The sequence below is a fragment of the Aotus nancymaae genome, unplaced genomic scaffold, assembly GCF_030222135.1.
Source record: "Aotus nancymaae isolate 86718 unplaced genomic scaffold, 86718_ANA_hifiasm-v0.15.2.pri h1tg000001l, whole genome shotgun sequence".
Classification (NCBI taxonomy): Eukaryota; Metazoa; Chordata; class Mammalia; order Primates; family Aotidae; genus Aotus; species Aotus nancymaae.
The window spans coordinates 5,271,988-5,298,266 of record NW_026988412.1 but is presented as its reverse complement, the minus strand read 5'-3'; the positions used below and the strand labels follow the sequence as shown (position 1 = coordinate 5,298,266).

Genomic DNA, 26,279 nt, shown 5'->3' with positions numbered 1-26,279 from the left:
TCTTCACAGAAAAACAGATACAAAATGTCAGGTACTTGGGCTTTTTAAACTAAAAGGCTTAGCAAAAGCAGCTACCCAGCTAATGTGGGCATTAAGATTATTTTTCAATCATACTTTCCTCCTGTCACTAATTAATTCTTCACTTTTTCAGCTATTGTCAAGCCCTTAACTTTTTATTTATTTATTTATCTTATTAATTAGCTTGTGATGCACATGAACTTGCATGTCTGCTCCAAAGATATCTTTTGAACTCACGGGGTAGAATAGAAAATCATTTTGATATTAAAATTTTCCTATAAATATATGCTGTTGTCTGGAACATATTTCACTAGAATGACCTATTATGTCTTCCAACTTAGACAAGATATAATTTCATTAACAGTAACTGACAACTTTGGAACAAGAATGGCCCGAAGACAAGTGGTAGTTACACCTTACAGCAAGCTTTAGAGGTCGGCAGTAGTCAATGGGGATGCTCTGCTTTGCTACCGCAGCCATGACTGTGGATGCTCTGTATACCTTCAGACGCTCTTATTTTCATCCTCACTCCTGGGCTTTGATTTTCTCTCTCTCATTGCACATGACTTTCATGTAAGCTCTTTCAAATCTGTTTTAGAAAGAGGTGGAATATAAATGGATTCCACATATACAAATAAATATCTTGCTAGCAATAAACTGGAAAAATCGCTGTGATGAAACTGTGTCCTCAACTATTTATCAAGGGAAAAGCACACTGAGTAACATCAATTAGGTGCTTATTTTGGGATAGACTCTAAGTGGGATATGTCAGCAAGAATATTTAAACTTAATATTTTCTCTTTTTAATTTGGAAGGTACATGTATTCAGATATGAGATATACACATGGTATCAAAATGGGAATACTTTCCATCCTAACTTAGAATAATTTTGTTTTCGTCTTTATTCCATACAAACAAGGTTTAAAGGTTAGAATCCATTTGGTAACAATAATGAGAGAACAAGCTAAAATTAATTGGAATTGCTTCACTTTCTCAAAGCTATGTCATTTTGATGGTCTCCTATTCTTAGGTCAAAAGTGTGCACAAGTGAGAAACAGCCATAGTCAGGTTGGTCTGGGCTCTCATCCCCACCCTGCCCTGGCTGTGGGCCCCAGGCCAAGACCCGGCTTCCTCGAGCTTCACTCTCCCCATCTGTGGGTTAACACAGTCCCATTCTGCAAGGCTGTCACCAAGAGTGAGAATAATGGTCCAAGAGTGAGAATAATGGTCCTTCTGGGTGCCTGTGATCAGCCTGCGCTTTTGTACATCATGCGCTAATGTCCCAAACTGCCTTTTGGAGCTGAGTTTGCCCTCTGGTCCGTTGGCTGATGAGAGAGCATTTTATCAGTTACATGCAGACACTAAGTACTGACCAAGAGTTCGGGCTCAGTAGTGTTTCCACTTCTGTCCTTAGGTCATTATTTGAATACTCCATGGAATTTTGCCCTCATTTCATAAAAATGAGTGGTAATAGGATAAAATGAAGGTACCAGTAGGAGTAACAACAAATATGGGTCTTAAACTCAAGTCAGTGAAAGCAAAATTGGAAATCCTTATATATGCCAAACGTGGAAAAGTTTAAGTGTCTAATAAATTTTTAGCTACATCAAATGCAAACCAGGTTATTTCCAAAGGCAAAGGACAAAATTAGAGAGCATGCTGGAAAAATGGCATCAAAACTGGAATACAGAATGTGAAGCCTATTTAGAATTTTTATATGTTTTTGTTTCTTTTTTAGAGAATAGAATGCCCTTTATAAGTTAGATGCACATTTGAATTAATATCTGTAGATCAGAAAGCAAAAACTTTAGACTTAAACATGAAACTAAATGAAACATCAACTCAGAGTCTCTAGCCTGCTCCCTGAAAGACATCTTTTGGGGCTGCAAAAAGTAATCTATTTAAAAAAAAATCTGTATTACCCTCCTAGGTTGAAGTTCCTTTATAAATTCATTCATTTGCCAAATTCTGATTGCAAAAGTGTCATGTGCCAGACTGACTACAAAACACTTACTGATCCATAATTAGAAACTGCCTAATCATTTTATGATGGCAATTCTTGACTCTGAAATGTTTAAATAAAATGTTCAATAAAAGGTTATTTATAAAAGAACCAATATTTTGATCATGACTTCAAAGGGAGGCCTGATTGTACAAATGCAAATAACTGCCTTATTTTAGGACCTAAAGTCTCAGGTTGAATGTAGCTATCTATTAGCACAACTAATTCAAAGTTCAGAAGGACATTCTTTCAGAAGATCCCATGTATTTATTTTCTAGTTTGAAAAATGGCCATTTTAATATAAATTTATAATCTAAATTTGTGTTGCTAGAATTTGGTTGTTTAAATGGGCTTTGTATTTAGTATACTAGAAGAGACTATACAAAATCATGTTCCACAAAAGGATCAACATTCTCTTACAGCTTTAAAATATGATAATGTGAGGAGCTCAAAATGCTCCATACCTGAATTGATAAGAATATTAGGCAACAGTTTCTATGAAGCTTTTAAAAGAGAAAGTTAACTTCTAATAAAGAGTTTCAAGTGCTGAACTAATATAGTGCCTTCCGACCGATTTTCTAATAACAGCTTTCAAAATAAATCTACCAAACTGTTTGGACTCTTCAAATGTGAAAAAGAAATTGAAAGAGAAAGCTTAAAAATTCCCCATTTATGGAGGAAGTAAATTTAAGATAAATTCAATCCAAAGTAAAGCAAGTCATTTCATATGCTTTCAGTAAGTATAACAATTTTATATAGCGATCCAAAAGTCACCCTTATAGAGCTTTGCAACTCAAGACTTTTTAGCTGGAGGGGTTAAAAGTGTGGGTGTGGAAGTCAGCTTTTGTTTGAAAAATTAGCAATGCTATGAGTCATCGTGCATTAGCTGCAGAAGAGTTTTGCATCTTGTACGAATCCAGACACCATATGCCATGCGAAGGCCTATTACTTTATTCGGTGCCACCGCTGACAGGCAGCCACGTGGGTATCCCCAGCGGAAGGGCTGTCTCCTCCGGGCGGCGAGGACAGGAACCCAGTGAGCTGAACACATCCGACATTGTACTGAGCAGCAGGAACAGCTGGTGAGCTAGCGAGCAGCAACGGCCCAGCGAGGAGCGTGGATGCTAATGAGCCTGGCGACAATGCCGGCCTTCAGAGGGGCTAGTGCAATGCCGGGCGGCCGGCGTGTTCCCACAACAGCCTCAAGAGTAGAATCTGCTCGTTCATGCCTTCAGTCTCATTAAAACATGATACTGGCATTTGTGGCTTCTCAAAATCAGCTGTAAATCACAAGTTATAAATCCGGCCAACCGATCCAGCACGCTTTAAAAAGTTGCACTGAAATGCATGTAAAATTCCACAGGCATCTTTGGGTCCTGATAGGGAGGTGCTGACCAGGCACTTGGGCGGTGGGGAGCAATGAATTGACAGTTCAGGTCCTGGCTACTACTCACAAAACTGTGTGGCCTCAGGCAAGTTATTTAACTTCTCTGGGCTTCTGTTCCCTCAACTGTATTTTTCAGTGTGTGACATAATAGATTGTGTTGTATTAGACATAGCATTGTGTTTGCATAACATACTAAAATAGGATCATAATTATGCCTTCCTGATAGGATTGCTTAATTGCTTAATAACTAAATAAAATATGTGAGGTTCTCAGTGCCTGGGACAGGGCAAAGAATGGTGCAGCTAAGTAAACAGATGTCTCTCCAAGTGACCCAGGAGTAGCGCTCTAAGCAGCTTCTCCTCCCAGTCCTGCACTTCTCACACACCATAAGACAGCAGCATATCGCCTTATGAGTGAGGGGTATACGATGTGGGATGGGGGAAGGTGTCTGGCAGACAGTGAGACGAGACAGCAATGAGAAGTGGAGGTAGGGAGTGATGTGTGCACATCTGGGTGCTGTGGAACCCAGGTCTGATTATTGCGGGGTGGGTTTGGGCTCCTAGCAGCATCTAAGGCTCCGAGATCACTAAGTTTCTCAATGGTTCCAGGTTTAGCAAAGGCTCTCTTCTGCTGAAAGTCATTTACTTTTTCTGAACCCTCCTTCCTTCCATCAAGTCCCTGTGACTCCTATTCACCCTCCAAATGGCTAGGTCACAGGCCCTCCGTGGGATGCCTTCCTTGAGGCTCTGGGCTGCACTCTGCATTACAGTCATGAGGAAACTGTGCACTGCTCTCTTCCCTAGTGTGCTCTGTATTCAACAAAGAGTGCCTCCAGGGTGGGCACTGTGCCTTCCATTTGTGCACCCACAGCAACAGCACAGTGCCTGGCATACAGGAAATGGCCAATGGGTATTCTGTTGAATGAATGAGTATACTAATGAAAAATACTTTTGGATTTTTCAGAATTGGTGTCTGGGAATATGAATGAGACTATCAGAATCTGTTGATCATTTTGTTGCCAAGATTTTTTTTTAAGCCCTAAGTAGAAACACTTTACTGAGTGATCATCTCCAGCAACAAATGCACCTTGCACCTCTATTTCATAGGGCAGGATGTGTATAAATATGAGAGAGAACTGCCTGGTTCTTGTAGAAAAACTGGTTTCTCAGAAGTTTTCCTGTGAGCTAAGCTCAACTTAAGGGGGTCTCTGTACTCTGTGAAAAATAGAAAGGATGCAGTGGCCTGTGAGGTGCAGATCAGTTAAAGTGGCCTTAAAGGTGAGATGATCAGCACAGAGTTTAAAAGGCCACAGAGCTTGAAATAAAGATTACATACCATGAGAGACCTTTGGGTAAAATACAGTGTCATTCACTGATTGGTTCGAGCATGTTTGAATTTGGAAACCAGTCCTCTCTGACTGGCACACAGCTGCTGAGGCTCTCGCACACAGCAGGCATTACACCCATGGCTCTAATGGCCACTGCTGCCTGCTCCTTGTAGGACCCCCACACAACAGTGGCCAGAAACCCTGGTTCGAATTTGTCTCCCACATATTTGCTTTTTGTAGATCAGCCCTTAACTTTACATTGTATCCTGAAGTCCACAGATAAAATCAAGATAACTAGATATGGAAATGGAATGAGGATTGGAAGCCCAGGTAAATAACTGGAAGGGGCTTTTTCTGACTCCCCACTCTGCCTTCTGAGGATGCCATAGGGGTAGTTCCAAAGCTAATCCCCAAGCGGAAGCTCCTTTGGCCCCAATGGTCCCAAAAAGGCAGATCTTCACTCTCCAGCCTCTCACTTGGTCACAGCCATTCAAAGACGGGAGTGACATCCAACGCTCACTGTCTTCCGATGATGTTTTGTAGGAAAGTACATGCTAGAGTAAGAATGCTCTTCAGTTACTGGGATTTCAAATACATCTATTTTTAAAGTTTTAATGTTTTAAAAATACCCAGACTAGAAATAATTACAGCACAAAGCACAAGGGTAGACAAAACTGCCTAGATATGTAGTAACGCAGTGATGGTCAGGAACAGCAGCACACAGGGAAGGCTGGTATACAGTCTGAGAAGGGAATGAATATCTGTCTGTAATTCACACATGCATACACAAACACACACATGTCCATTTCCCTGAATCAAGTTTCAGAGGAATGGTGATCCATGGCAGAGATGATTAAAAGTACACATTACAAATGGAATGTGTCCCTAGGAAGGATGCTATGATCTAAGCCCCAGAGCTGCTGCCTCCACAGTCCTGTGTAATGCCACCTAAGTGCTCTGCCTTGCATGACTTGCTGCAGGCTGCCACGGATTAGAGCTATCGATCGCTGACTGCAGAAGGGTCTCACTGTGCGAAAGGAAGGTGAGCGCTAGAGACAGACAGCTCAAGTATTGATCTGCTCTGGCAGAAGGCCGTGGTTCCAAATGCAGGGTGGCACTCCTTCACATCACCCATGAATTACTATAATGTGCATGGAGACACTGAAGAGCTGGGGGGTCAGGCCAAAGGCTGGCGTGTCACCGCCATCTCCTCTCCTGTCAGCTGGTCACGAGACCCAAGGATGCCATGTGAAATCTCTGGCTTTTTAAAAAGCACATGCAACAGAAGAAGCCTAGGATGGGCATTCCTATGGTCCTCTAAGGCAGGACAGACAAACCATTGCTACAGAGGACTGCCAAGGGTCATGTTACGAAGCTGTCAGGGCAATGCGGATGCATCTTTAAGAATGTTCCTCCAGCGTCTGAGAGGGTCACCAGAGCCATCAGGCCAGCTCTTACTATAAAAGACAAAATCCTTTTCCCCCCTAAAAGTTGACACCTCCCCCGACTTAAAGCAAAACATTAAAAAATTGGCCCAAACTGACATTCTCCTTAAGGAAATCTCAATGATACAATTTATATAGTTTTCAAAAGATTTTGAGGGAGACAACTTCCATGGCACAAAGACATAAACTCATCTAAAAGGTCAAATACAATTATGAGATACATCAAGACTCATGATTTTTGAAAGGAATATAAAATTAGGATTCATGAGACCAGGTACAAGTGAAAATAAGGAGCCCAGAGAAATCAAGCATAGCAGGAATGAAATGCACTCTTTAAACACTTGCTTCTGTGGACACGGGAGCAGAGTGAACTCTATTGCTTTTATGATTTAACTCTGGATTAAGAAGTCATTCTTTAAATCAGTCATCTCTTTAGTATCCATATTAAGTCATTTCCTCCCGCGTACATTGTAAAGACATCTTGTGGTGTAATTACATAAATGGCACTAGAGACTACTTTCTCGAACCTAATTAGAAATTCCTTAAAATGTTTGCATTTCTGATTTTAATCCAACTAACATCTACTGACTTGTTATGATGTTAGATGCTGGAGACTGAAAGATGAATAACACATAGCCTTTGCCTTTAAGGAGCTTACTGACCAGTGGAGGGGCAGACGCCTCAGAGTGAGCCCCTAACCCAGTGTGGTCAGTGCTACACCAGCTATGGAAGACAGAGAGAAATGTCCGCTGGCCCATTGGCCCTCCTTTGGACAGGCAGGCTGCTGCTTACCTCACAACAGGCTCACTTTCTTCCCTTGAATCTAGGCTGGCCTTGTGACCTGTTGTGGCCAAATAGTTCTGAGGCTTCCAAAGTGATTTTGTGAAGAAGCTGGCACCTCCACCTGGGTCTCTGGGGCCTGCAGCAGCCATGTCAGAAACCTGACTGCTGCGAGAAGACCCAAGCTAGACAAGTGGAGTGGCTGCTGAGCCACGGATGCCTGGACAGCCCTGTACTGTCCTAGCCATGCTAGTGCAGGTCCCAGACATGAGAGAGCCTGAGTAAGAACCACCCAGCTAAGCCTAGTCAACCCACAGAAGCATGGAAGATCCTCTTTCTACAATTTCGCCTTTAAAAATCTCTGCAAAAGTCTTTATAAAGCCTTTTTTTTTAGACGGTGTCTAGGTATGTTACGTTGCTCAGGCTACAGTGTAGAGGCTATTCACAGGCACGATCATATTGCACTACAGCCTACACTCCTGGACTCAAGTGATCCTCCCGCCTCCTCTGTAGCTGGAACTTGCAACACCACGTCCAGCTCTTGCAAAAATCATTATGCTTAATTTTGCAAGTTTGCAGACTCTCATGTGAGAAGACTATGTTAGGAATTCTATTAATATTTCCCTTTTTATTTCAAACGATAAACTCAATTAAGCTTTACTGAAATTTAATGCATGGCCTTATGCTGATACCCTTCTTGCTAGGTCATCTGTCAGACTGTCCCAGGTCAGGTTCAATGTATGAACTGTACTAAGAAAGAGGAGGAGAGGGAGGGAGGGGCTGACAGTAGAGCCCTCATTCGCTTTCAGCACAGGTTGAGGTACCACGGTTTACATGAGCCTCCATACTGAAGGGTTGAACTTTATTATCTTATAAATCAGATCATCTTTACAATTCACTGCCTGAGGCAGGGCATGACTATGGAAATCTTCTGTAGCACACACAAGTTTGCCATTTATCTCACAGGAAAGATCTTATTCAAGTTGAAAGTTGAACATAAAGATGAGTTATTCATTTTTCTTTTTTATGGAAAGACAAATGTTCTAAATTTGGTGACCTTTTCTGTGATGACAAGGCGCTGAATTCATTCATTTGGCATGTACTTACTGAAAAAATATTTACTCTGCAGCAGGTGCTGAGGCTATATCCAGGGTTGGTATTCACCTGGAAAACACCCACATGGCTGGCATCCTGGTCAGTATCCAACAGGTGCCCGTATGTACCAATTGTTAAATATTTCCACTCTCACCCTTGGAGGCACCAGTGAACAAAACAGACAGAAATCTTTGCCCTCAAGCAGGGGGCACAGCATGAGTAAAATCAGTGAATTACATAGTAACTGAGAGGGTGATAAAGGCTGAGGGAACACACAGAGCATGGGCAGGTCAGGCGGTGCTGGGAGGTGCAGGTGCACAGGTGTGGGAGCTCTCACACAGGGAGGTAGGGAGAGGGGCCACGGGAACATGCCATGTGGGCATCTGGGGGGCAGTTAAGGCAGGGGGCATGGAGGGCACAGGCCTCCCCTGAGGGCCTGGATGCTGAGAGAGGCAGGGCTCCTGGTGAGGGTGAGCTGGGCAGTGACGTGGCTGACTCACACTTTAGTTGCTGGCCCTGGCTGCTGTGCTGAGGAGCCTGGGGAGGAGGCCACAGTGAGCAGTGCACCCTTAGCTGTTCCCTTAGGAAGATAGATACTTACTGCTCCCACAAAGCAAAAGGAGAGCTCTGACACTGAGTGAGTAACCGCTATTTGAAAGAAACATGCTATAAAAAGAAGGCCTTGAATTGAGATGTTGAAAAATGTTGCCTTCGGCATAGGAATTTATGGTTGAAGATGGTTTCTGTTTTCAGAAAGTACTAATCTCTCTACCACCAAAACACTCGTAAACAGAATTTTGTTACTTTCTAACCTTCCAAGTAAGATTTGAGTACATTTTGAATCTGTTTGTCAAAAAAAATGCCAATACAACAACTGATCTCATATCAAGGGAGATGGAAATTTCCTTCCCAATGTCCACAAGAACCTTCATAGAACTGGTGGGTACGAATGAAAACGGAGCACGAACCTGTGATTTAGGAGGTCAAGACAACAGTCTGCTCCAGCTAGTTTGTGTATCTTTGCAGAGTTTTGTTTCCAGCTATGAAACCAAGTTATCAAAATAAACTCAGCTTAGATGGACCCCTTAGGACCACTGAATCACAGAACCATTACACTAAGATTATAAAAAGAAAGCAGCACATTTTAATTCCATTGCTCTCACTAAAACACTATTGATATCTTAATAAAAGCAAAACAATTTTATACCATTAAATTTAAAATACTCTATTATTTCCTCTTTATTGCATCCTTTAAAAATTCTCCGTATTGACTATACATTATAACATCATAATGTGTTAGTAAAGAAGAAATTGTATATACTTTAAAATAAGTGAGTATATGAACTATTGAATGGCATGCTTAACAGGTTTTTCTGCCTTTTTTTTTTTTGGTCTTTGGGTGGGGTATGTAATAAGAAAAAGCTTGCAGGCTTCTAAGGTAGGTAGTGGGTTCAAGGCAGGTGTCCTCACCCACTGAAATGAGGACTGCAACAATCTGGCCTCCATTCCCTCCTCTGGAATGGAATGAGGAGTGGTGACCACAGAGCCACAAGAGCATGCTGTTCACCAAGAGCCTTGCTCCCTGAAAAAAAACGCCTTAGCACCTTGGAATGGGCCATGGACACTGATGTAATAAATTATAATTGGCATATGAATACCTTTTTGTAAAACAAATTAAGAAAGTTGTGACATTTCCCGCCTATCAAGTTGTAGGTAACACACATATGAAGAGATAACTAATGAGAGGTACACAAAAATATGTGAATGATTTGAAGCAGCAGCTAGAAATAATCTTTTCCCTTCGAGCTCCCATGACCTCTGATTCTCTCTTTTATATCTTGTGTTTCAGTGACTCAGCAAATACTCCCTGGGCACTGACCACATGCCTCTCCCAGAGCATGGGCCGCAACCTACCCTACATCACAGTTATAATCCATCCTGGCCTCGAAGCCCACTGAAGGCAAGGTCACTCCCTCTCCCGCCACAGTGCTTGCCACAGCCATACGGAGGTTGGCTGCCGGAAGAACACGGAAGCATGGCTGCCCTGATTTACCAGGGCACATGTGGCAGGGTCTGGGGGCCCTGAGATGTTCTCCTAGTGGGAGCTGGGAGAACAAGACAGGGGCCAGGCCCTCCTCTACACTGCTGCATCCATCAGCTCATCTGTTCATTCATTCTTCAGTCTTATATTTATATCTACTTCATTCCATACATCCTTACAGTAATCTGTCTGGGAGGAATTACTTTCCTTATTTTACAGTAAGCAAACTAAGAGAGGTAAAGTATTCAAAGCCAAAAAAACGAAGTCATTTTTTAATTTAAACTAACACTAGAACCCAAGGTCTCTCTGAGGTCAGCTATGACATGTTACCTGCTAAGCTGGGAACAGCAACAAACAAGACACACTTTACAATTTATCTGGCACTTGTAGGAAAATTGTTGCCATGAAGGAAAGAGAATATCCCCAAACTCTTCTGCGTGAGAACTCTTCTCAGTGAGAACCAAGACTTAAGGGTCTAGCATTACGGTGTCAGTTATGTGGCCCAACATGAGATGTAGAAAAAGGTTTTACATTGCATTGTGTTTCCTCTGAATTAAAAAACAAACAAAACACGTTTACTATCCTACTGAGTTATCGTCAGGGACATTTTAGTTAAACAATGGTCCACATAACAAACCCACGGAGGAAACTGGCGGTTCAGCTCTTGTACACATACAGGCATACCAGCTCTGACAGCACACAGCAGCTCTGGAACTCCAGAGCATGGCCAACCTGCTACTTTATTTAATCTTCATGACCTAAAAAGTGGTCAGTGGGCAAATTAACCCAGAGAAAAGGAGTGTGGAATCAGAGTCTGGAAATTTATGTCAGAGAAAGCCAATACAAGTTCAAAGGAAAGCACATCTCATCCCAATCTGAGCTGAAACTCACACTTAGAGAAGGCTAAAATTCTACAAAAAAATGGAGTGGTTTATGTGAACTGCTTTCCTTAGTCAAACTTTCTGCACAAATTATATGCATTTAACAAAATTATAGAGCATAAGTACGAAACTAATCTGTTTCTTTTCATTCAAACAATTTAGATGCTGCTTTCTGATTTAGTCTTCTGATGTGCATATGTCATTATAAGCAAAGAATGTTTATGCTGTTAGAGAGGCATACGTTCTGTTTTTCTAAATCAATGAGTAGACAGTATTTCTGAGACATTCTAAAGAGGCTCTTCTTTTCATAGGGGTTACAAATTCTATGAAAATACTCCTTAAATTTAAAACTAACTTACATTTTCCCTGATATTATTAAAATTGGTTTCTTTGGAATATAAATTCAATTTAACTAAGTTCAATTCTTTTAATTTCAAACATGGGAGGAAAACAGATATTACAGCTAAGCTGAACTCCCAACAAGCAAACGTAATGTGATGGCAGTTGCCATCTTCTGGGAGAAAGCTATGGCTCTTGGATGTTACAGGCAGTGCGTGACAGTAAGCGGCAGCAGCTCTCTTCATCAGCTCTACGCCTTCTTTAAATTCCACTGAGGATGGCAGTTTGGATGGAGACCCCAAAATCTATTCTGTCCATCTGTTTTATTATTCTTAGAACAACTGTCAAAAGTTGCCCAGGGATCAAGTTGCAAACATACTAATTTGCCTTTGAAAAGTAGGCCCTGGGGGAATTCTGGAACTCTGCTTATAAATTCAGAATCCCATCAGCCAGCAAGCCTGCCCTACCCTTTGTGGAGGTATGAGACTTTGCACTTCCAGGCATACATCTGCCTCAAAGCACTGATATACTCACATCCCACTTCATAGGCAAATGAAGGGAGAACCAAAGGGACTTGGCATCTTAAGGGCTGGCTTGTTCCATGACGAGCAGACCCTGAGTTTTCAGGAGGCAGCCTCTTCATTGATGTTGGTGGATTAAGGACCAAAGCTTTGTGCTGGAGAGTTTAAACAAGTGGACAAGGCAGAGGGACAACATATTCTGTACTCTTTTATATTCTAGGACCAAATAGGAAAATTGAAGACTGAAATAAAGCATTAGAAAAAATAAGCTGAAGAAAGATACAAAACATAAACCACTAAACATTGTAATATTTCATTTTTGTGATTCTGATGAAAAAAGTTATAAAAAGACCATCTGAACATACAGAATATCAGATGCAGGTTTTCTAAGGAATACTGAGAAACCTCCCAAGAGTTGGATATTTAAAATATTGTAGCATTTTTGGGACACACTATCCTATTGGAAACTAAAGCAGCTGTGCACTTCTCAAGTTGAATATATTAAAGTCATGTGCAAAACACAACGCAAACATTAAAGTGCATCTGGACTCCCCAGTGGCTGGCACACGGGACACGCGATCATCACGGAGGAGAAAAGGGAGTGAGCACCAGCATGGAACCCCGTAGCATCCTTCCTTCCCCTCCCCTGGCCCTGTGGTCTCTATCAAAGGCTTTCAAAGCACAGGGCCTCAGAAATGTATGTGAAGCACAAAATTCGAAGTACCCCTTTTAGAGTCTGGTAAAATCCCTCAGTAGTAAAATAGAAAGGATACCCTTTCAAGCCTAACATGATGGCATTTGGGTTGTATTCACCCCCAGATTACCAAAAAAGTATTCTGCTTTGATTAAAAAATTTACTTGAGTGTGTTGCAAATTACTCCAGCACGGAAACCTGCTGTGAGCTCACTGCATACGCCACGGCAGACTCTGCACAGAAGGGACCACCATTTGGACTTGCCTGCTTTGTCCTTCTTTGGCTTTGCAGTGTCTCTTATTCTAATAAGGCATGTATTATCCTTTTTAGAGATCTGAATAACAGAAAGTCTCACTTTCAAAATATTGCTTATAATCCTAGAGTCTACTAAATGTTCTGTGGATGCTGTTTATGGCATTCTGTTCCTTTCAAAATGGGACTGATAATTAGTAAACTGAAATTTGATTAATGTTGGATTAAGAGGTTCTGATGTCTCACTGCAATGTGTTATTTCAGTCTGTGGGCACTAGAAGAGATTGTCTTTAGGAAACTTGTTTCCTTCCCTTTCCAGAGTAGTAAGATGGGCTTAAAACCCTGATTTTTTTTTTTTTTTTTTAAGAATTAGGTTTGTAGTCAGCAGTTTATAATGTAGGATTCAGTTTTTTGTTTTTTTCCTCACTGTTTTTTGTTTCTTCTCACTTTGAGGCTGGGGCCAATGAATTAACTATTTAAGAGAAAACAAAATAAACCTGAAATAAAAGTCTTCCTCCAAAAACGCCAAGGGTGGGCCTTCCTGGATGCGTTGCAGTGATTTGGCATGGATAAACGATTCAGACAGCTTTAGATCTCACCAGGCTTTGTACCACTTTTGATAATATTAAGAACTCCTCTGAAAACAAAGGACCTGTCTGATAGAAGTATCAAAGCCTATGAAAATGACTGGATAACATTTAAAGGAAAAATTAATAAATGTATACTACTGTATGTTTTTTTAAAGTTAAGGTTTTATTAGCATTCATTAGGGTTATAAAAAGTCATATAATGGCCAGATTTTTTTTCCTATGCTTATGAAGCATAGAAAGAAGCATAGAAAGGCCAGAAGATTCCATGTTTCTTCCTTGCCTGTGTTTTAACATTCATAATCTTGTTTGCCTACTGCTGAAAAGTGTGGAAGAATCAGGAATAATGGCTCCCTTTGAAGCTCTGTCATTCCCAAAGTAACCGTCTGAATGCTAAAGAAATATTGTCATTTACAGAATGACCTTTTGCTCTTTGAATACTCAGACATTAATAAATGTTAAATACTTAGCAATCCTAGCAGCACTATAAAAAACGTAAGTTGGGTCAGCAAATACCCTCTTGCATGCTTTTGTTATGACCATTTCCACTTTTCTAACAGCTTTCTAATAGCAAAAATGTATTTGGGAACAACAGTGGAATTTGTGTCATCATGACCAAATGATTACGGTGCAAACCCGAGATTCTTCTGGGGCCCAGCAGGCTTCTGGTCCCTATGGAAACGAAACCTCAGATACTGTCCTCCACTCAGCTGGAGGACCAAGCACCAGGAGGCTTTTGTGCTTGGTGAGATTTCTTCCACAACCTTCCCGCAACAGACCCTAGTGCTTCCTCCAGACTCTTTTCTAATTGAGATGCAAATTAATCTATCTGGCTGATTACACTTCCCTTAAAGCTACTGACAAATGCAGCTGTAACCAGAGTTTGCGGACTTTCCAACAAGTGACTTCAGCTGTCAGTATTTGCATGCGGAGCCAAGGCCCGCCTGCTCCAAGTCTCAGAGCCATGGAGAGCTTCCTTTAGGCATTACAAGCCCACTTTATTTATGTGTATAAAATTTACATACAATTAAGAGTTTTTTTAAAATCCCCACAACTAGGTCCCTAGGATTTATAAATGGACTCTCACACTGAAATGAAGCTTTTCAGACACTTCTTTCTGACCCAGGTCTAGAGAGTCACTCACTCCTTTCTCAGGAGGTCAAGGCTTTGATGGTACATTACATCTTCCTCCCACTTCCTTCTTGTCTGCAAGGTTTCTGACTTTAAATGTTTGAATTCAATCTCTCTCTCAAAAACTAACTAAATAAACTTATGGCTCTTAAGAAAATGGGATCACTTCCTGTACAGTGATCTCAATAAGATTCCATTAATTTCAAATCAAATATAAAGTTATCATTCTAATGGTCAAGATTCCCATATATATGCCCTGCAATACTTTGGGGTGATAATGTTAGAATGATTATTTAGAGCACAATAAAAATATGCACAAAACACTATCCTTCAGTAAGGAGAAAAAAACACAAAATCCAATTTTTCGGTAAAAATTTTTTGTTTCCTCTTGAATACTATGTATTTTTGAGTTCCTACTATGTGCCAGGTGCTACTTTACGTGTTCAGTATCCAGATGTAAACTAAACATTCAAAAATGGAAAAGAGGCAGTTAATGTATATTTATATACATATTCTATTCATAGGGCAATTTTTCACCTTGGGCAATTAAGGTTTTCAATTTTGAAAAAATGTCATTTTATAAAATATGATATACTTTTGTCTTTTGTTTTCCAAAATGTTTCTTAGCAAATTCTTACTCTCCAGCTCCTTCCTTCCCCTGCCAGGCCTTCACACATACACACTCATAATACACTGGGGGACAGCAGCAGAGTAGAAACAAGGGCTCCACTGGGAAAGCCAGCACTGCTGCAGGAGTGCCTCATCTGAGACAGACGAGGACAGAGGAGGCCCAGGCTGGCAAGGAGTGAGTCAGAGGGGAGACGGCTGTGGGAGGGTGAGGGGTCCCTGGCACAGGAGGGCCTCAAGGGCAGTGTGCAGGGTGGGGTATAGCAGAGTGGCTAAGAGGGGACTCCCAGGGTAGGGGTCATCCCAGTGAGAAGCAGCATGCTCCCTTTGATAGCTGACATTGAGAGGCAGTGACCTACTGAGGATAGAGCTGAGAGACGTAAGGAGAGGAAGGAAGAATGAGGCTGTTCTTGGTATTTCCCTAGGCGGAGCATCAGCCTGGTTTCTACACAGGCTGTAAGGTTGAGAATAACTTCTCCTGAAGGGATGATTTTTTTTTCCCTAACAGTGAGAAGTCACTCTGCAGCAAAAATAGCAAAGTGTACCGCCTTCTCTCCAGATTTCTTCTGTACCTTCGCACTTCTCACAGGCCTTATTTCCATGCACCAAGGGTGAAGGGCAGCTCTGACCCCAGGAAGCCAGCCTTTCACACAGAAGAGGCACTGAATGAACAGCATTCTACCTGCCTTTATTTTAACACCTACAATGGTAAAAAGGAAATATTTCCTGAGGCCTAACTCCACAGTTAGGTGGTTCCAGTTTTTAAAACAGAGGTTTGAAACTCCAGTATTTGCAAGGGCCAGGTTGATAAAATGAGAACAATTGCAGGTAATGCTTGCTGGGCTTTCACCGAGGACCAGGCACTGTTTTACCTGCTTGGCCCATTAGCCCTCTCACCAACTCAGAGAGGCCAAATGGTGGGTGCCAGAGTCGTGGTGCCTGCACCAGGCCTGAGCACTGGAGAGACACCAGGAGGGACTGAAGTGACCAGGACAGCACATGTTCTGTGGAGAGACTGATCACTGTCAGTAGAAAGAAGGCCCCGTAGGGTCAGATATTCTGATTCTTCAAGAGGAGTCTAAAGTATAGATTTTTTAAAAATGCAGGCTCCCCCAATTTTTCAGCACGGCTGACAAACTCAATTTTTAGTTTTGTGTTTTGGTAACGTGAGGAGGACAACTGCAGTTAAAACAAAGCCCATCTGTGGGCTGGATTTGGTGTGGAGGCAGCTGGTCTGCCCACTTTGGTTTTTGAACATTTGACTTGACACTGAGATAAAGCTGCTTCCAGGTTGCCTCTGTTCACTGGTACCAGTTCTGTAGACTGACATCCTCTTTAGAAACCTCTCAGACTCCTGAAACAATTCCTTCTTGGTTTTAACAGCTCCCCATTTGGTTACAATTTTTCTGGATTGGCTCCAGGTTGGTCGAGGTCCCTTTCAAAATGTGGCCCCAGGGCAGCACACCACCTTCGGATGCTCCCTCAGGCTGCAGGAGCACACATAGTTCCTGTGACCTCACATTTCCTATGCTGAGGTCTCAAGAGAATGCTGGTGTGGCTGGCTGTTGCCTCACTCTCGTCTCTCTTCTCCACTCTGTGGCCAAACAAAATCCTCAGACACTGTTCACAATGACTGTTATCAAACCACATCACCCTCACCCCGCACTGAGGCTGCCGATTATCCAAAGCCCAGTACGTAACATTACATTCTACCCTCTTAAACCTCCTCTTGCTGGCTTGGGCCTGGAAGTCTCTCATTTGTTGAGATAATCATAATGTGTGACTTTGCTTCGTGTCATATTAGTTAACCCTCTCAGCTTTCTTACAAATGATGGCTTGATAAACATAGACCTTTGTGAAAGTTACTGAAAAACTGTTGAATGCAAGAGGGGTTCGGCAAAGCTGTGGCATCGAAACCACACCAGAGACATAAAGCTCCCCACTGACTGGTGCCCATGAATTAATGCATTTTAGATTTGGCCACAATGAAATCACCCAGCTCTCAGGGGCCTATATTTCTCTCTTACACCTGCCAGATGATAATAATATTTTACCTTAGAGTTTACCAAAATCAAGATATATATGCTTCCTCTAATCTCTGGAAATAGTAATCTTATAAAACACACAGTAAGTGTGTTTGGGATACTTGATTCTTCGTCAACATATTCCTTTCTGAAGGCTCACAAGTTATTTAGTAACCTAGTCTAACAATTTTATAAAGGATCCACGCAACACTCTGCAATTGACCCTTTAATCCTTTTTGAAAACAAAGAAAATATTTTTCTGTTTCCAGTTTGGGGTATATCCTTAATTCTACACGATTTCTAAAAAAAATTAGTTCTTGTGGTTCTGAGATCATTTGTTCTACAATCAGATACAAGTGGCCATGAAGTCTGGAGCTTACTGGCAAGAGTTAAGTCTTTTTTTGTCTTTTATTGTATTCTTAGTGACTTGAGTTTTAATTCATCCACTAAGGCACTTCTCTGTCCCTTCCCATTTGAAGGAGATGTGATAAAGAAAATGAAGGGTCATCGAGATAATGGCTAACCGTGCCCACCTGCTAATTTACAGAGTCAGGAGCTCCTCTTTAAATCTTGACGTGCGTATTTAAATATGAACGCGTCGGAGACCGCAACCTTGTGCAGCTATATGGGTTGCTCCTCCATGCCTCTCCTTTTTCTCAGAGGAATAATTTTAAGTTTTTAATAAAAATCCCTTTATTAAAAATCTCTAATTCCTCATTCCCTTTTACAGTCTCCGCCCACCCAGGGGAATATGAGATTTCTTCCTCTGAACTTTTTTTCTTTTAAGGTGCTTATATAAACTCTAGTAAAAGCTCATTACTGTTTACAACATCCAGAGTCAAAAATCCATTCTTTCAAATTACTAAGAAATGGATCCAAAACAAAAATAGTAGTGCCTCTTGTTTGCTTCATCTGTCTTCTGAGAGATGAGATTGTTTGCCAGCCAAGAATTTATCAAACACGTGTCACCTTTGGTTGGATGTACATCGGAGCTGATATCAAGTAGTAGAAATCCCCACTACACTCTATTTTGCTTTGGGCCTGTTTAGAAATTTGGATTAGAAAAGCATGGCCATCCCTCCCATCCAGGATATAACTCCATTCTGGCTGCTGCTCTTAAATGCAGCCCCTCTCCCATGCATTTTTCTTTCACAGGTACTTGTTGATCTCACCCAGGAGTATTTTCTTTGTGGGGCTGCTATTATCTGATATTACGTTGAAGTAATTCAGTTCTAGGTCCTCTTATACCCAATCCTCCTGGTGAAGACTTGAGTCTGCTGGAACCAGTCATAGATAAAACCACCCAGCAGGATGTCTCTTTCTTGGCCAGTCTGCTGAAACTAACCCTTCATTTCTCTCTTTCTTTTCTGTGAAATCGTTTTCTCCTCTACCCCTGTCTTTCTCTATCTCTACCCGCTCCTTTCAAGCCACCTCTTCCAATGGCCCAGAGTTCTGTCTGCAATTCTCTTCTCATACCACTCTCCAGACCCCCACAAATCTAGTCCACCTCCTTTACCTAGATATCCAATCCATCATCCATCCCCTGCCACTGCCTTTGATAAGACCTCTGCTCTCTCTCAGAACCCCTTCCATGGCCCCTTAAAAGCTTTCATCACCGCCATCTTGTGTGTGTGTGTGTGTGTGTGTGTGTGTGTGTGTGTGTCTGTCTGTCTGTCTATCCTATACTCTGCCATATGGAAGCAACTGTCATTCTCAAATGTGATAATGTGATGTGATTTTTCAAAGCTTGGTCCATAAACAAACACTGGCCCCTCACTTGGAGTATCTTCACATTTCTATTCCTGGTGGCAAGGACCATGCCTGGCGCATGGCAGGGTCACTGTAAATGTTGACGGATGCTAACTGGTGCTGCCTGGCAAAATAGAACACATGGTACCATTTGACTTCTTTTCTGAAATGTATGGAGATGGATGGAAGAAATTAAAGATCTGTCCAGGAAAAAGAACCCAAAGATCCCAATGAGCAAAAAAGAAACAAGGTTGCTACAGCTTTAGGGAGAGGAGTCATTTTTGAAGATGTGTAAATTCATAGCAGAATTTAGCAATGAGATTCAAAGTCATGGGTCTAAGAGAGAGATATTCTGGTATTGCCAAACATATACGTTAACTGAAAATGAAAGTAAATTTTACTTGTGCAAGAATGAGATACAAAATTACTTTCTCGTAGGCAGCCCAGTTCTCTCCATCAAATGCTGATAGTTACAGCGAGTAGAGATGGTGAATGCCATTGAGACTATTGTTCTATTGAAGTGGACGTTTATTTTAAAAAGCCACCATCTGTTTGATTCGGGGTGAACTCCTCCTAATGGGCACACTGCATATTGTGCGGCAACCTTTTCCCTGAAACAAGTTATCTGATGAGGAGAATGAAAGCCCTGGCTCAAAGGGTTGTGGAAACTTCTATCTGACCACGGTTTGATTTTGGAATCTTTAGTTGGCTTGGGAATAGTAAACATAACATGTGGCAAGCTTCCCATTTACAACCCTCTAGGCACAGGAATAGGCTCTCTGATTGCCCATGAGGGATAGAAAAAGCAGATGGCAGGTGAGTTGGCCCTCATCACTCAGAAAAGCAGTGGCCACAGGATGAAGGCTCCACTTGACAGATTTGATTTAGCCCGAGGAGGATATCACAGGAGAACCCAGGAGGGACAAAGAGGCTGGACTGAACCGTTCCTGAGGGTGCTTTCCAATAATACCCTTACTGTGCTTACATTTTTAAAAAATCATATAAGACAACGGTATTTTTCAGTCTTCTATGTGCCTTTGCTGCAGAGTTGCAACTATTTACTCAGCCAAGGGCCCCCAAACAAGAACTCCTTTGATATTGATTCTAATTGCATTTACTTCTCAAAGAAAAAAAAACCCCAAAGGGCAAATTTGCTCCAGCAATGCCCTCATCATCAGCTTAATCAGAAATGTTGCATTTTCTTAAACATAGTAAACAAAATTAATATGTAACTGCCCACATTTCCACTTCTAGTTAAATATTATAAAAACTGAATCCCAATGGACATGATTTTAAGGCAGTTAAGTAACAGTCATTAGCTGGGGAGAGGACAGAGAGGTAAGAATAACTACTCCAAAGTAATTCCATTAGCTCGTGTCTTTAGTTGTCATCAGGTTCAATGTTTGGCTATGTATGTCTTCTCTCTAAAAGATTTATACAAGGTCTCAACTAAACATGTCCTTTGTTCATAAAACAGTCATTATGATCCCTAGAAAGTGAGTAACATTTGGATGAAGTGAGCAGTCTGGCAATGCTTTCTACTTAACAAGTATAATCTAAATATCAGAAACAAAGTGAGGATACAGGGTTGCCTATATAAAACAGTCTGAGTTGACAAAGAAATGTCCTTTCTTTGTTGGCACTCAACACTGTATGTAGGATCCCAGGGAAACAGGTAACAGTAATTCCTTCTCAGAATTTTTTGTCTTGTAAATAAACTTCTATTCTAAGGCTGTTCACACAAGCTGCTTCATTTAGTAACAGATCCTGGTTCATATGCCAATACAATTTCGCCAAGGGATATGCTGCCAGGCTTTAAGAAGGGAATCAACTCTAATAAACACCCAGGAATAGAGAACACCACCTTGTACTGGGGTGTTTTGGGACAGGCTGCATGCAGGGCTTTATGGGCGTGTGACCTGAACATCTGCACATGGGAAGTGTGTTCCCTCTATGTTGAGTATTCATGGAAGCTGACTCCCCTGAGGAGTCACATTCTCCTTCTGATTTGGAACTTGCTTTAAATGCAGAAAGAAAGCAGTAGTGCCCCAAGAACCATGAACACCAAGGAACCCTACCATATCCTTTCAGAGTTGTGCTACTTCCCTGTATTAGCTGACCACTTATGATGAAACGATGATGCAGAAGGAAAGGAAAAAGCATAGCCTCTTTTCCTGCCAATCCTCTCTTGCTAACCAATAAACTGACAGTACGGAGTATTGGTAGAATACGTGCACATGAAGAGTGACTATTCAGTTGGTTTTGTGTGGTGTTCCCATTCTTCTGGTAAGAACAAAATATATATGCATGCATAAGACATGAAATATGAATTGCATAATTTAGTTGATTCCATATATAAGCTAAATACTCATATTTGCACATTAAACTGGCATTGCATAATATAAAGAAAAATGGTATGTCTGCAAACATACCACCCCAAATGCGCTTGATCTTGTCTGACCTCAGAAGCTAAGCAGGGTTGGGACCAGCTAGTACTTGGATGGGAGATGAGTGATAAGATAATGCTAAAAATTTAGGGGCTGGGTGCGGTGGCTCACACTTATAATCCCAGCACTTTGGGAGGCCGAGGTAGGTGGATCACTTGAGGCCAGGAGTTTGAGACCAGCTTGGCTAACATAGTGAAACCCCATCTCTACCAAAAATACAAAAAATTAGCAGGTATAGTGGCGTGTACCTGCAATCCCAGCTACTTGGGAGGATGAGGCAGGAGAAGAGCTTGAACTCGGGAGATGGAGGTTGCAGTGAGCTGAGATCATACCACTGCACTCCAGCCTGGGCAACAGAGCAAGACTCTATCTCAAAAAAAAAAAAAAAAAAGATAATGCTAACAATTTAAATTTTTAACATTTCTTTATTTAGAACAACACTACATAGCAAATAAAGAATACCATGACAAGTTGAGAGATTGCAGACAAATAGGAAAACCTTTGTATTTTAGGACCTTTAAAGGCATTCTTTCCTGTTTTTTGAAAAAGGAGCCCTACATTTTCATTTTGCACCGGGACCCATGGGTTATATAGCTAGCCCTGGTTCTAGGTTTGCTCAAGGTACTGCTGATCTCCTCAGCCCCCGTGGGGCTTGCATAGGCTTGGGATGGTGGGCCCTACACTCGCTCCCCACTTACTGCACCTGACATCAGGTAGCTGTGGGAGTTTACTCTGGGATGCTGTGCTAAGATGAGAACTTCCAAGGTGGGCATGAGCAGAAAGAGTTAGGGAAGTACAGCTTTCTCAGGGATCAACCAGAGCAGCATCTCTTCTGGAATCTGGTTCTTGGGTCCATCACAGGCACCTGATGGACTTGAACATGCATACAATCCTAGAAAAATGCAAGTTTATCACTCATGAGCAATCTGAGTCCTTGTACCCTCTGTGTGGAATACCATCCCTACTCTCTGAGGACTGCTTCTCTTTCATCCCTCCAATTTCAGCTCAAATGCTCTCTCCTCAGAAGTCTTTCTGTGCCCTGACCCTTCTTTACCCCAACTCTCTATTAATTAATAATTTCTTTACAGAACTTCTCTCAATTCATATATGTTTTTAATCTATGTATGGGTTTTCTGTGTGAAGCATGTGAGTACAAACCTGGTTACCTTTCTCCCTGCTCTAGCCTCAGCTCTTAGCATTGGACTTGGCAATAGTGAGTCCACAGTAGTTGTTTGGAAAATGAATAAGTGTAATAAGACACCCATAATTAGAATTTGTTAGGATATTCAGTGGTTTTCAAAATTCAAATCTAAGACTTATCTCAATAAAGCAGCAAATTCCAGACATCAGGTATGACATAATCTATGGAATTCAGACTTTTGCCAAACCATATGTGGATTTGGATCTAACAAAACATAAAGGAAATGATAATTAATAGCTTAGGTAGATATAGTTGTGTTTTTCGTTTTTCTGTTTTTGTTTTTGTTTTGAGACAGAGTCTTGCTCTGTTGCCTCCCAGGCTGGAGTGCAGTAGTGCAATTTTGGCTCACTATAGCCTCTGCCTCCTGAATTCAAACCATTTTCCTGCCTCAGCCTCCCAAGTAGTTGGGACTACAGGCGTGCACCATCACGCCTGGCCAATTTTTTTGTATTTTTACTAGAGACAGGGTTTTGCTATGTTAGTTAGCTAGGCTGGTCTCGAATTCCTGACCTCAAGTGATCAGCCCACCTTGGTGTCCCAAAGTGTTGAGATTACAGGCATGAGCCACAGTGCCTGGCCTATAGTTCTTAAAATTAGTAATTTTTAAACAACAAAAATCTGGAAAACCCTCCCCTTTTCCTTATTTTTTCCATTTTGTTTTCTCTTATTATATCCTCCATTTCTGGCCTGAATATTAGCCCTTCTGCAGAAATTAACAGAGTAGTTAAATGATTGCAAAGTTTTCCCCACTAACTACATCAGACAGAAATTAAAAGAATAGAGTAGTTAAATGATTGCAGAGTTTTCCCAATAACAACATCTCTATAAAAAATTATGTTTAACAGTTGATTTCTTGTTTTAAACAATTTATTTGAATAACACCAATTAAATTTTCTCCAGGTACAAGACAAAAAAATGTTTAAAATATTTTTAATGATCAACATAATAGTTTTTTTACTTTTTCCTAATTTCTGTACTATATTGTCCTTCGAGATGTCAAGTTAGCTATTTTATGAGTCAAAGTACATTTACTAACACACAATAGCATTGGTAGCCCTAGCTGGTATCCACATTAGTCCTGATGTGTCACTGCTTGAAAGGTTTTTAAAGTGATGATGAATAGTATCCTTTGAACTGCTAAAAACACCCTTTTCCCTATACCTGATTATGCCAACTGTATCACATTAATTCTCATTTGAGAAAGCAGTGTTAAACCAAATAACAAAGCTAGTATTTTACAATGAGAAGTTCAATAAGTAGAGAAGGTAACATGACAAAGTCATGATGGAATTAATATAAAATGGAATTTTCTTATTTGTAAAATAAAATTTTTTTTTTGCTAACTTGGTTCAACATACTTTACTGATGAGTGCCCAGCTCGTCTCAGTTGATTTGCAAACTGACAAACCAATTGCTGAATAGGTCTTTCTCATTTCTGCCAAGAGGCCCTTTTTAACGGCATGTGAAATAAAAACTCTATGCTGAAGGCCAAATTGACACCAGCCATAAGATTACGTCTAAAGTGTTGTGGAAATCACTACAAAGAATGCCATCTCCAAAACACTCACCACCAGCCTGGACAAAGCACTAGAGAGTACACTGAAGGGAATAATGCTGCCCTGGCCCTCGGGGGAGGGACCAGATGGGACCTAATAGCTCCTTTCTACTACTCATTTCTATGATAATTCTAAGTTGCCACATGGCATTATGTATTTTTTTAAATCTAAAGGCAGAATATCAGTCAATGAAGTGACCAGGATTTTAATGAAAGGTATTTTTTCATGAACTGTATCTATTCACATGGGATAGTTTTCATCTACTCCCAACTCCCACCCGCTAGCAACACATCACTTACTATTAGGTTGGGAGAAGTATATACAGAGGTCAAACACAATACGTTTCAAATTATTATCAACACCAATTAGAAACAAAGAGATTGTAAGTTTTATTAGGGGGTCAGATTATTTGTTGCATTAATTTTATGAGGTCACCCATCTTAATCTCTTTTTCTTATAACTTGAGATCATGCTTGAATTTAAGGATTACAGCAGGTCAATTAATGTTTGAGGAAAAAATTTAAGAGTGAAATTTATTCTGTTTTTGGAAACAAAATCAGGAACTAGAGAAGAAAATATCAATGATTTGGGAAAATTACAAAATAATTTCTAGCCATTCCTATTGATAAGTCCAAATGCAACTTAATTTAGGACACCTTTCCTTTCCCTCCCAACCAGATGCAATTTCTGTCTCCTCTGATCTTCCAGAAACCCACCTGCACTTCTCAGGTGGTACCTGCCACATTCTCTGACTTATGAGGGTCATTTCATTTGCTTTGGCTTCTGGTAGGCACTCTGAATGAGTGTTATGTTTTGCTCAGCATCCCACCTTACACACAATGGGCTGCCACAAATAAGAGGGATACAGGATGAGATTGCAACATGGGGCAAAATACCTAAGGAGATATGAGCATCTCATAATGGTCACAGCTTCTCAGACACAAATGTATACAAGTAAATTGTGAAAGTAAACTCTAAGTTGAATGCAGCACAAAATTATATTTAATATAAATTAACAAATGCTATGAAAAATCGCACTATGTTATTTTTAGCAGAGGTTAAAAAAATTATCTTCCCTCTTCAATTCAGTTTTGAATACTTACCTCTTATGAAAAACTGCCAGGAATCTTGATTCTGGGATGGTTAGTAAGTCACATATTTAAAGCAAAAAGATACAAGCTCTGGTAGAGTGGGATGAGGCACTTCACAGCCCTGCTGGCGTTGATGCACGTGGCACATACAAGACTCGGCAGCAGCTTCCCACTCACTATGGCTCCATCAAACAGAGGCCCAAAAAATGGAACCTGTTGATTTGAAATGAAAAAACAAAATTTAAAAACTGGTAACAGTCAAATCAAAGATAGGAGAATAGCTGACTGATGTCAGAGCTGCAATAAGCATGTAAGCTGTCACCCACAGAGCAGACGCTGACCTTAACAGGACGCAGGTCCAGGGCTTTCAAATAGAGTGAAGCAGGACTGCTCCACAATCCTCCTCTACTGGGGATTCTCCAGCAAAACTTCCAACGACAAAATTTTACCAGGTTATTTGTTTATTCCCTTGTCATTTACAGCAATGGCATTGCTCTTAACTACCTACATCATGTGAATTATGCATGGCACACAGACGTGCTTCACGGCACAACACTAGCCTTGCATCCATCTGAAACCAGTTATGGAACTGGTAATGTTGCAGCCATGGGTCCTGATACATATTAACTCTTAAAGGAGACGATGACTATCCCTGTCAACAACTACAAAGTCCTACACAGTCCTAATTCTTCTTTTACCTTTTACCCCCTCTGCTTCCAAGATATTGCATTACCTTCATTTCCTTCTACTTTTTTTTTTATTGAGACAGGGTCTCCTTCTGTCACCCAACCTGGAGTGCAGTGGCACAATCATAGCCTATTGCAGCCTGAAATTCTGGGCTCAAGCATCCTCCCTCCACAGTCTCCTGAGTAGCTGGGATTACAGTCGCGCCACCACACCTGTCTTCTATGTTTTTAAGAGACTGGCTTTTCATAGCTGAACCCATTTCTGTTATGTGGAAAACTCGCAAGTTTTTGTACTTACCCTTTTTGGATTTATTTCTTCTCTCTCCTTTTTCCCTCATTAGAATTTCTTTAATTTTATTCACGAATATGGAAATAGTAAGCTCCATGAGATCACAACT

The 26,279-nt window shown here is 41.1% G+C and overlaps 1 protein-coding gene across 4 annotated transcripts in view; it reads right to left on the bottom strand.

Annotated features, from left to right (window-relative positions):
• RALGAPA2 (Ral GTPase activating protein catalytic subunit alpha 2) overlaps positions 1–26,279 on the bottom strand; it is a 330,878-nt gene that overhangs the window by 57,947 nt on the left and 246,652 nt on the right. For 3 of the 4 annotated variants that reach the window (XM_064375258.1, XM_064375283.1, XM_064375286.1), the window contains one exon: positions 25,281–25,408. In XM_064375258.1, coding sequence (XP_064231328.1) covers positions 25,281–25,408 — 128 coding nt within the window. Of the gene's footprint in view, positions 1–25,207; positions 25,409–26,279 lie in introns of all 4 variants that reach the window. The other variant, XM_064375285.1, reaches the window with a different exon arrangement.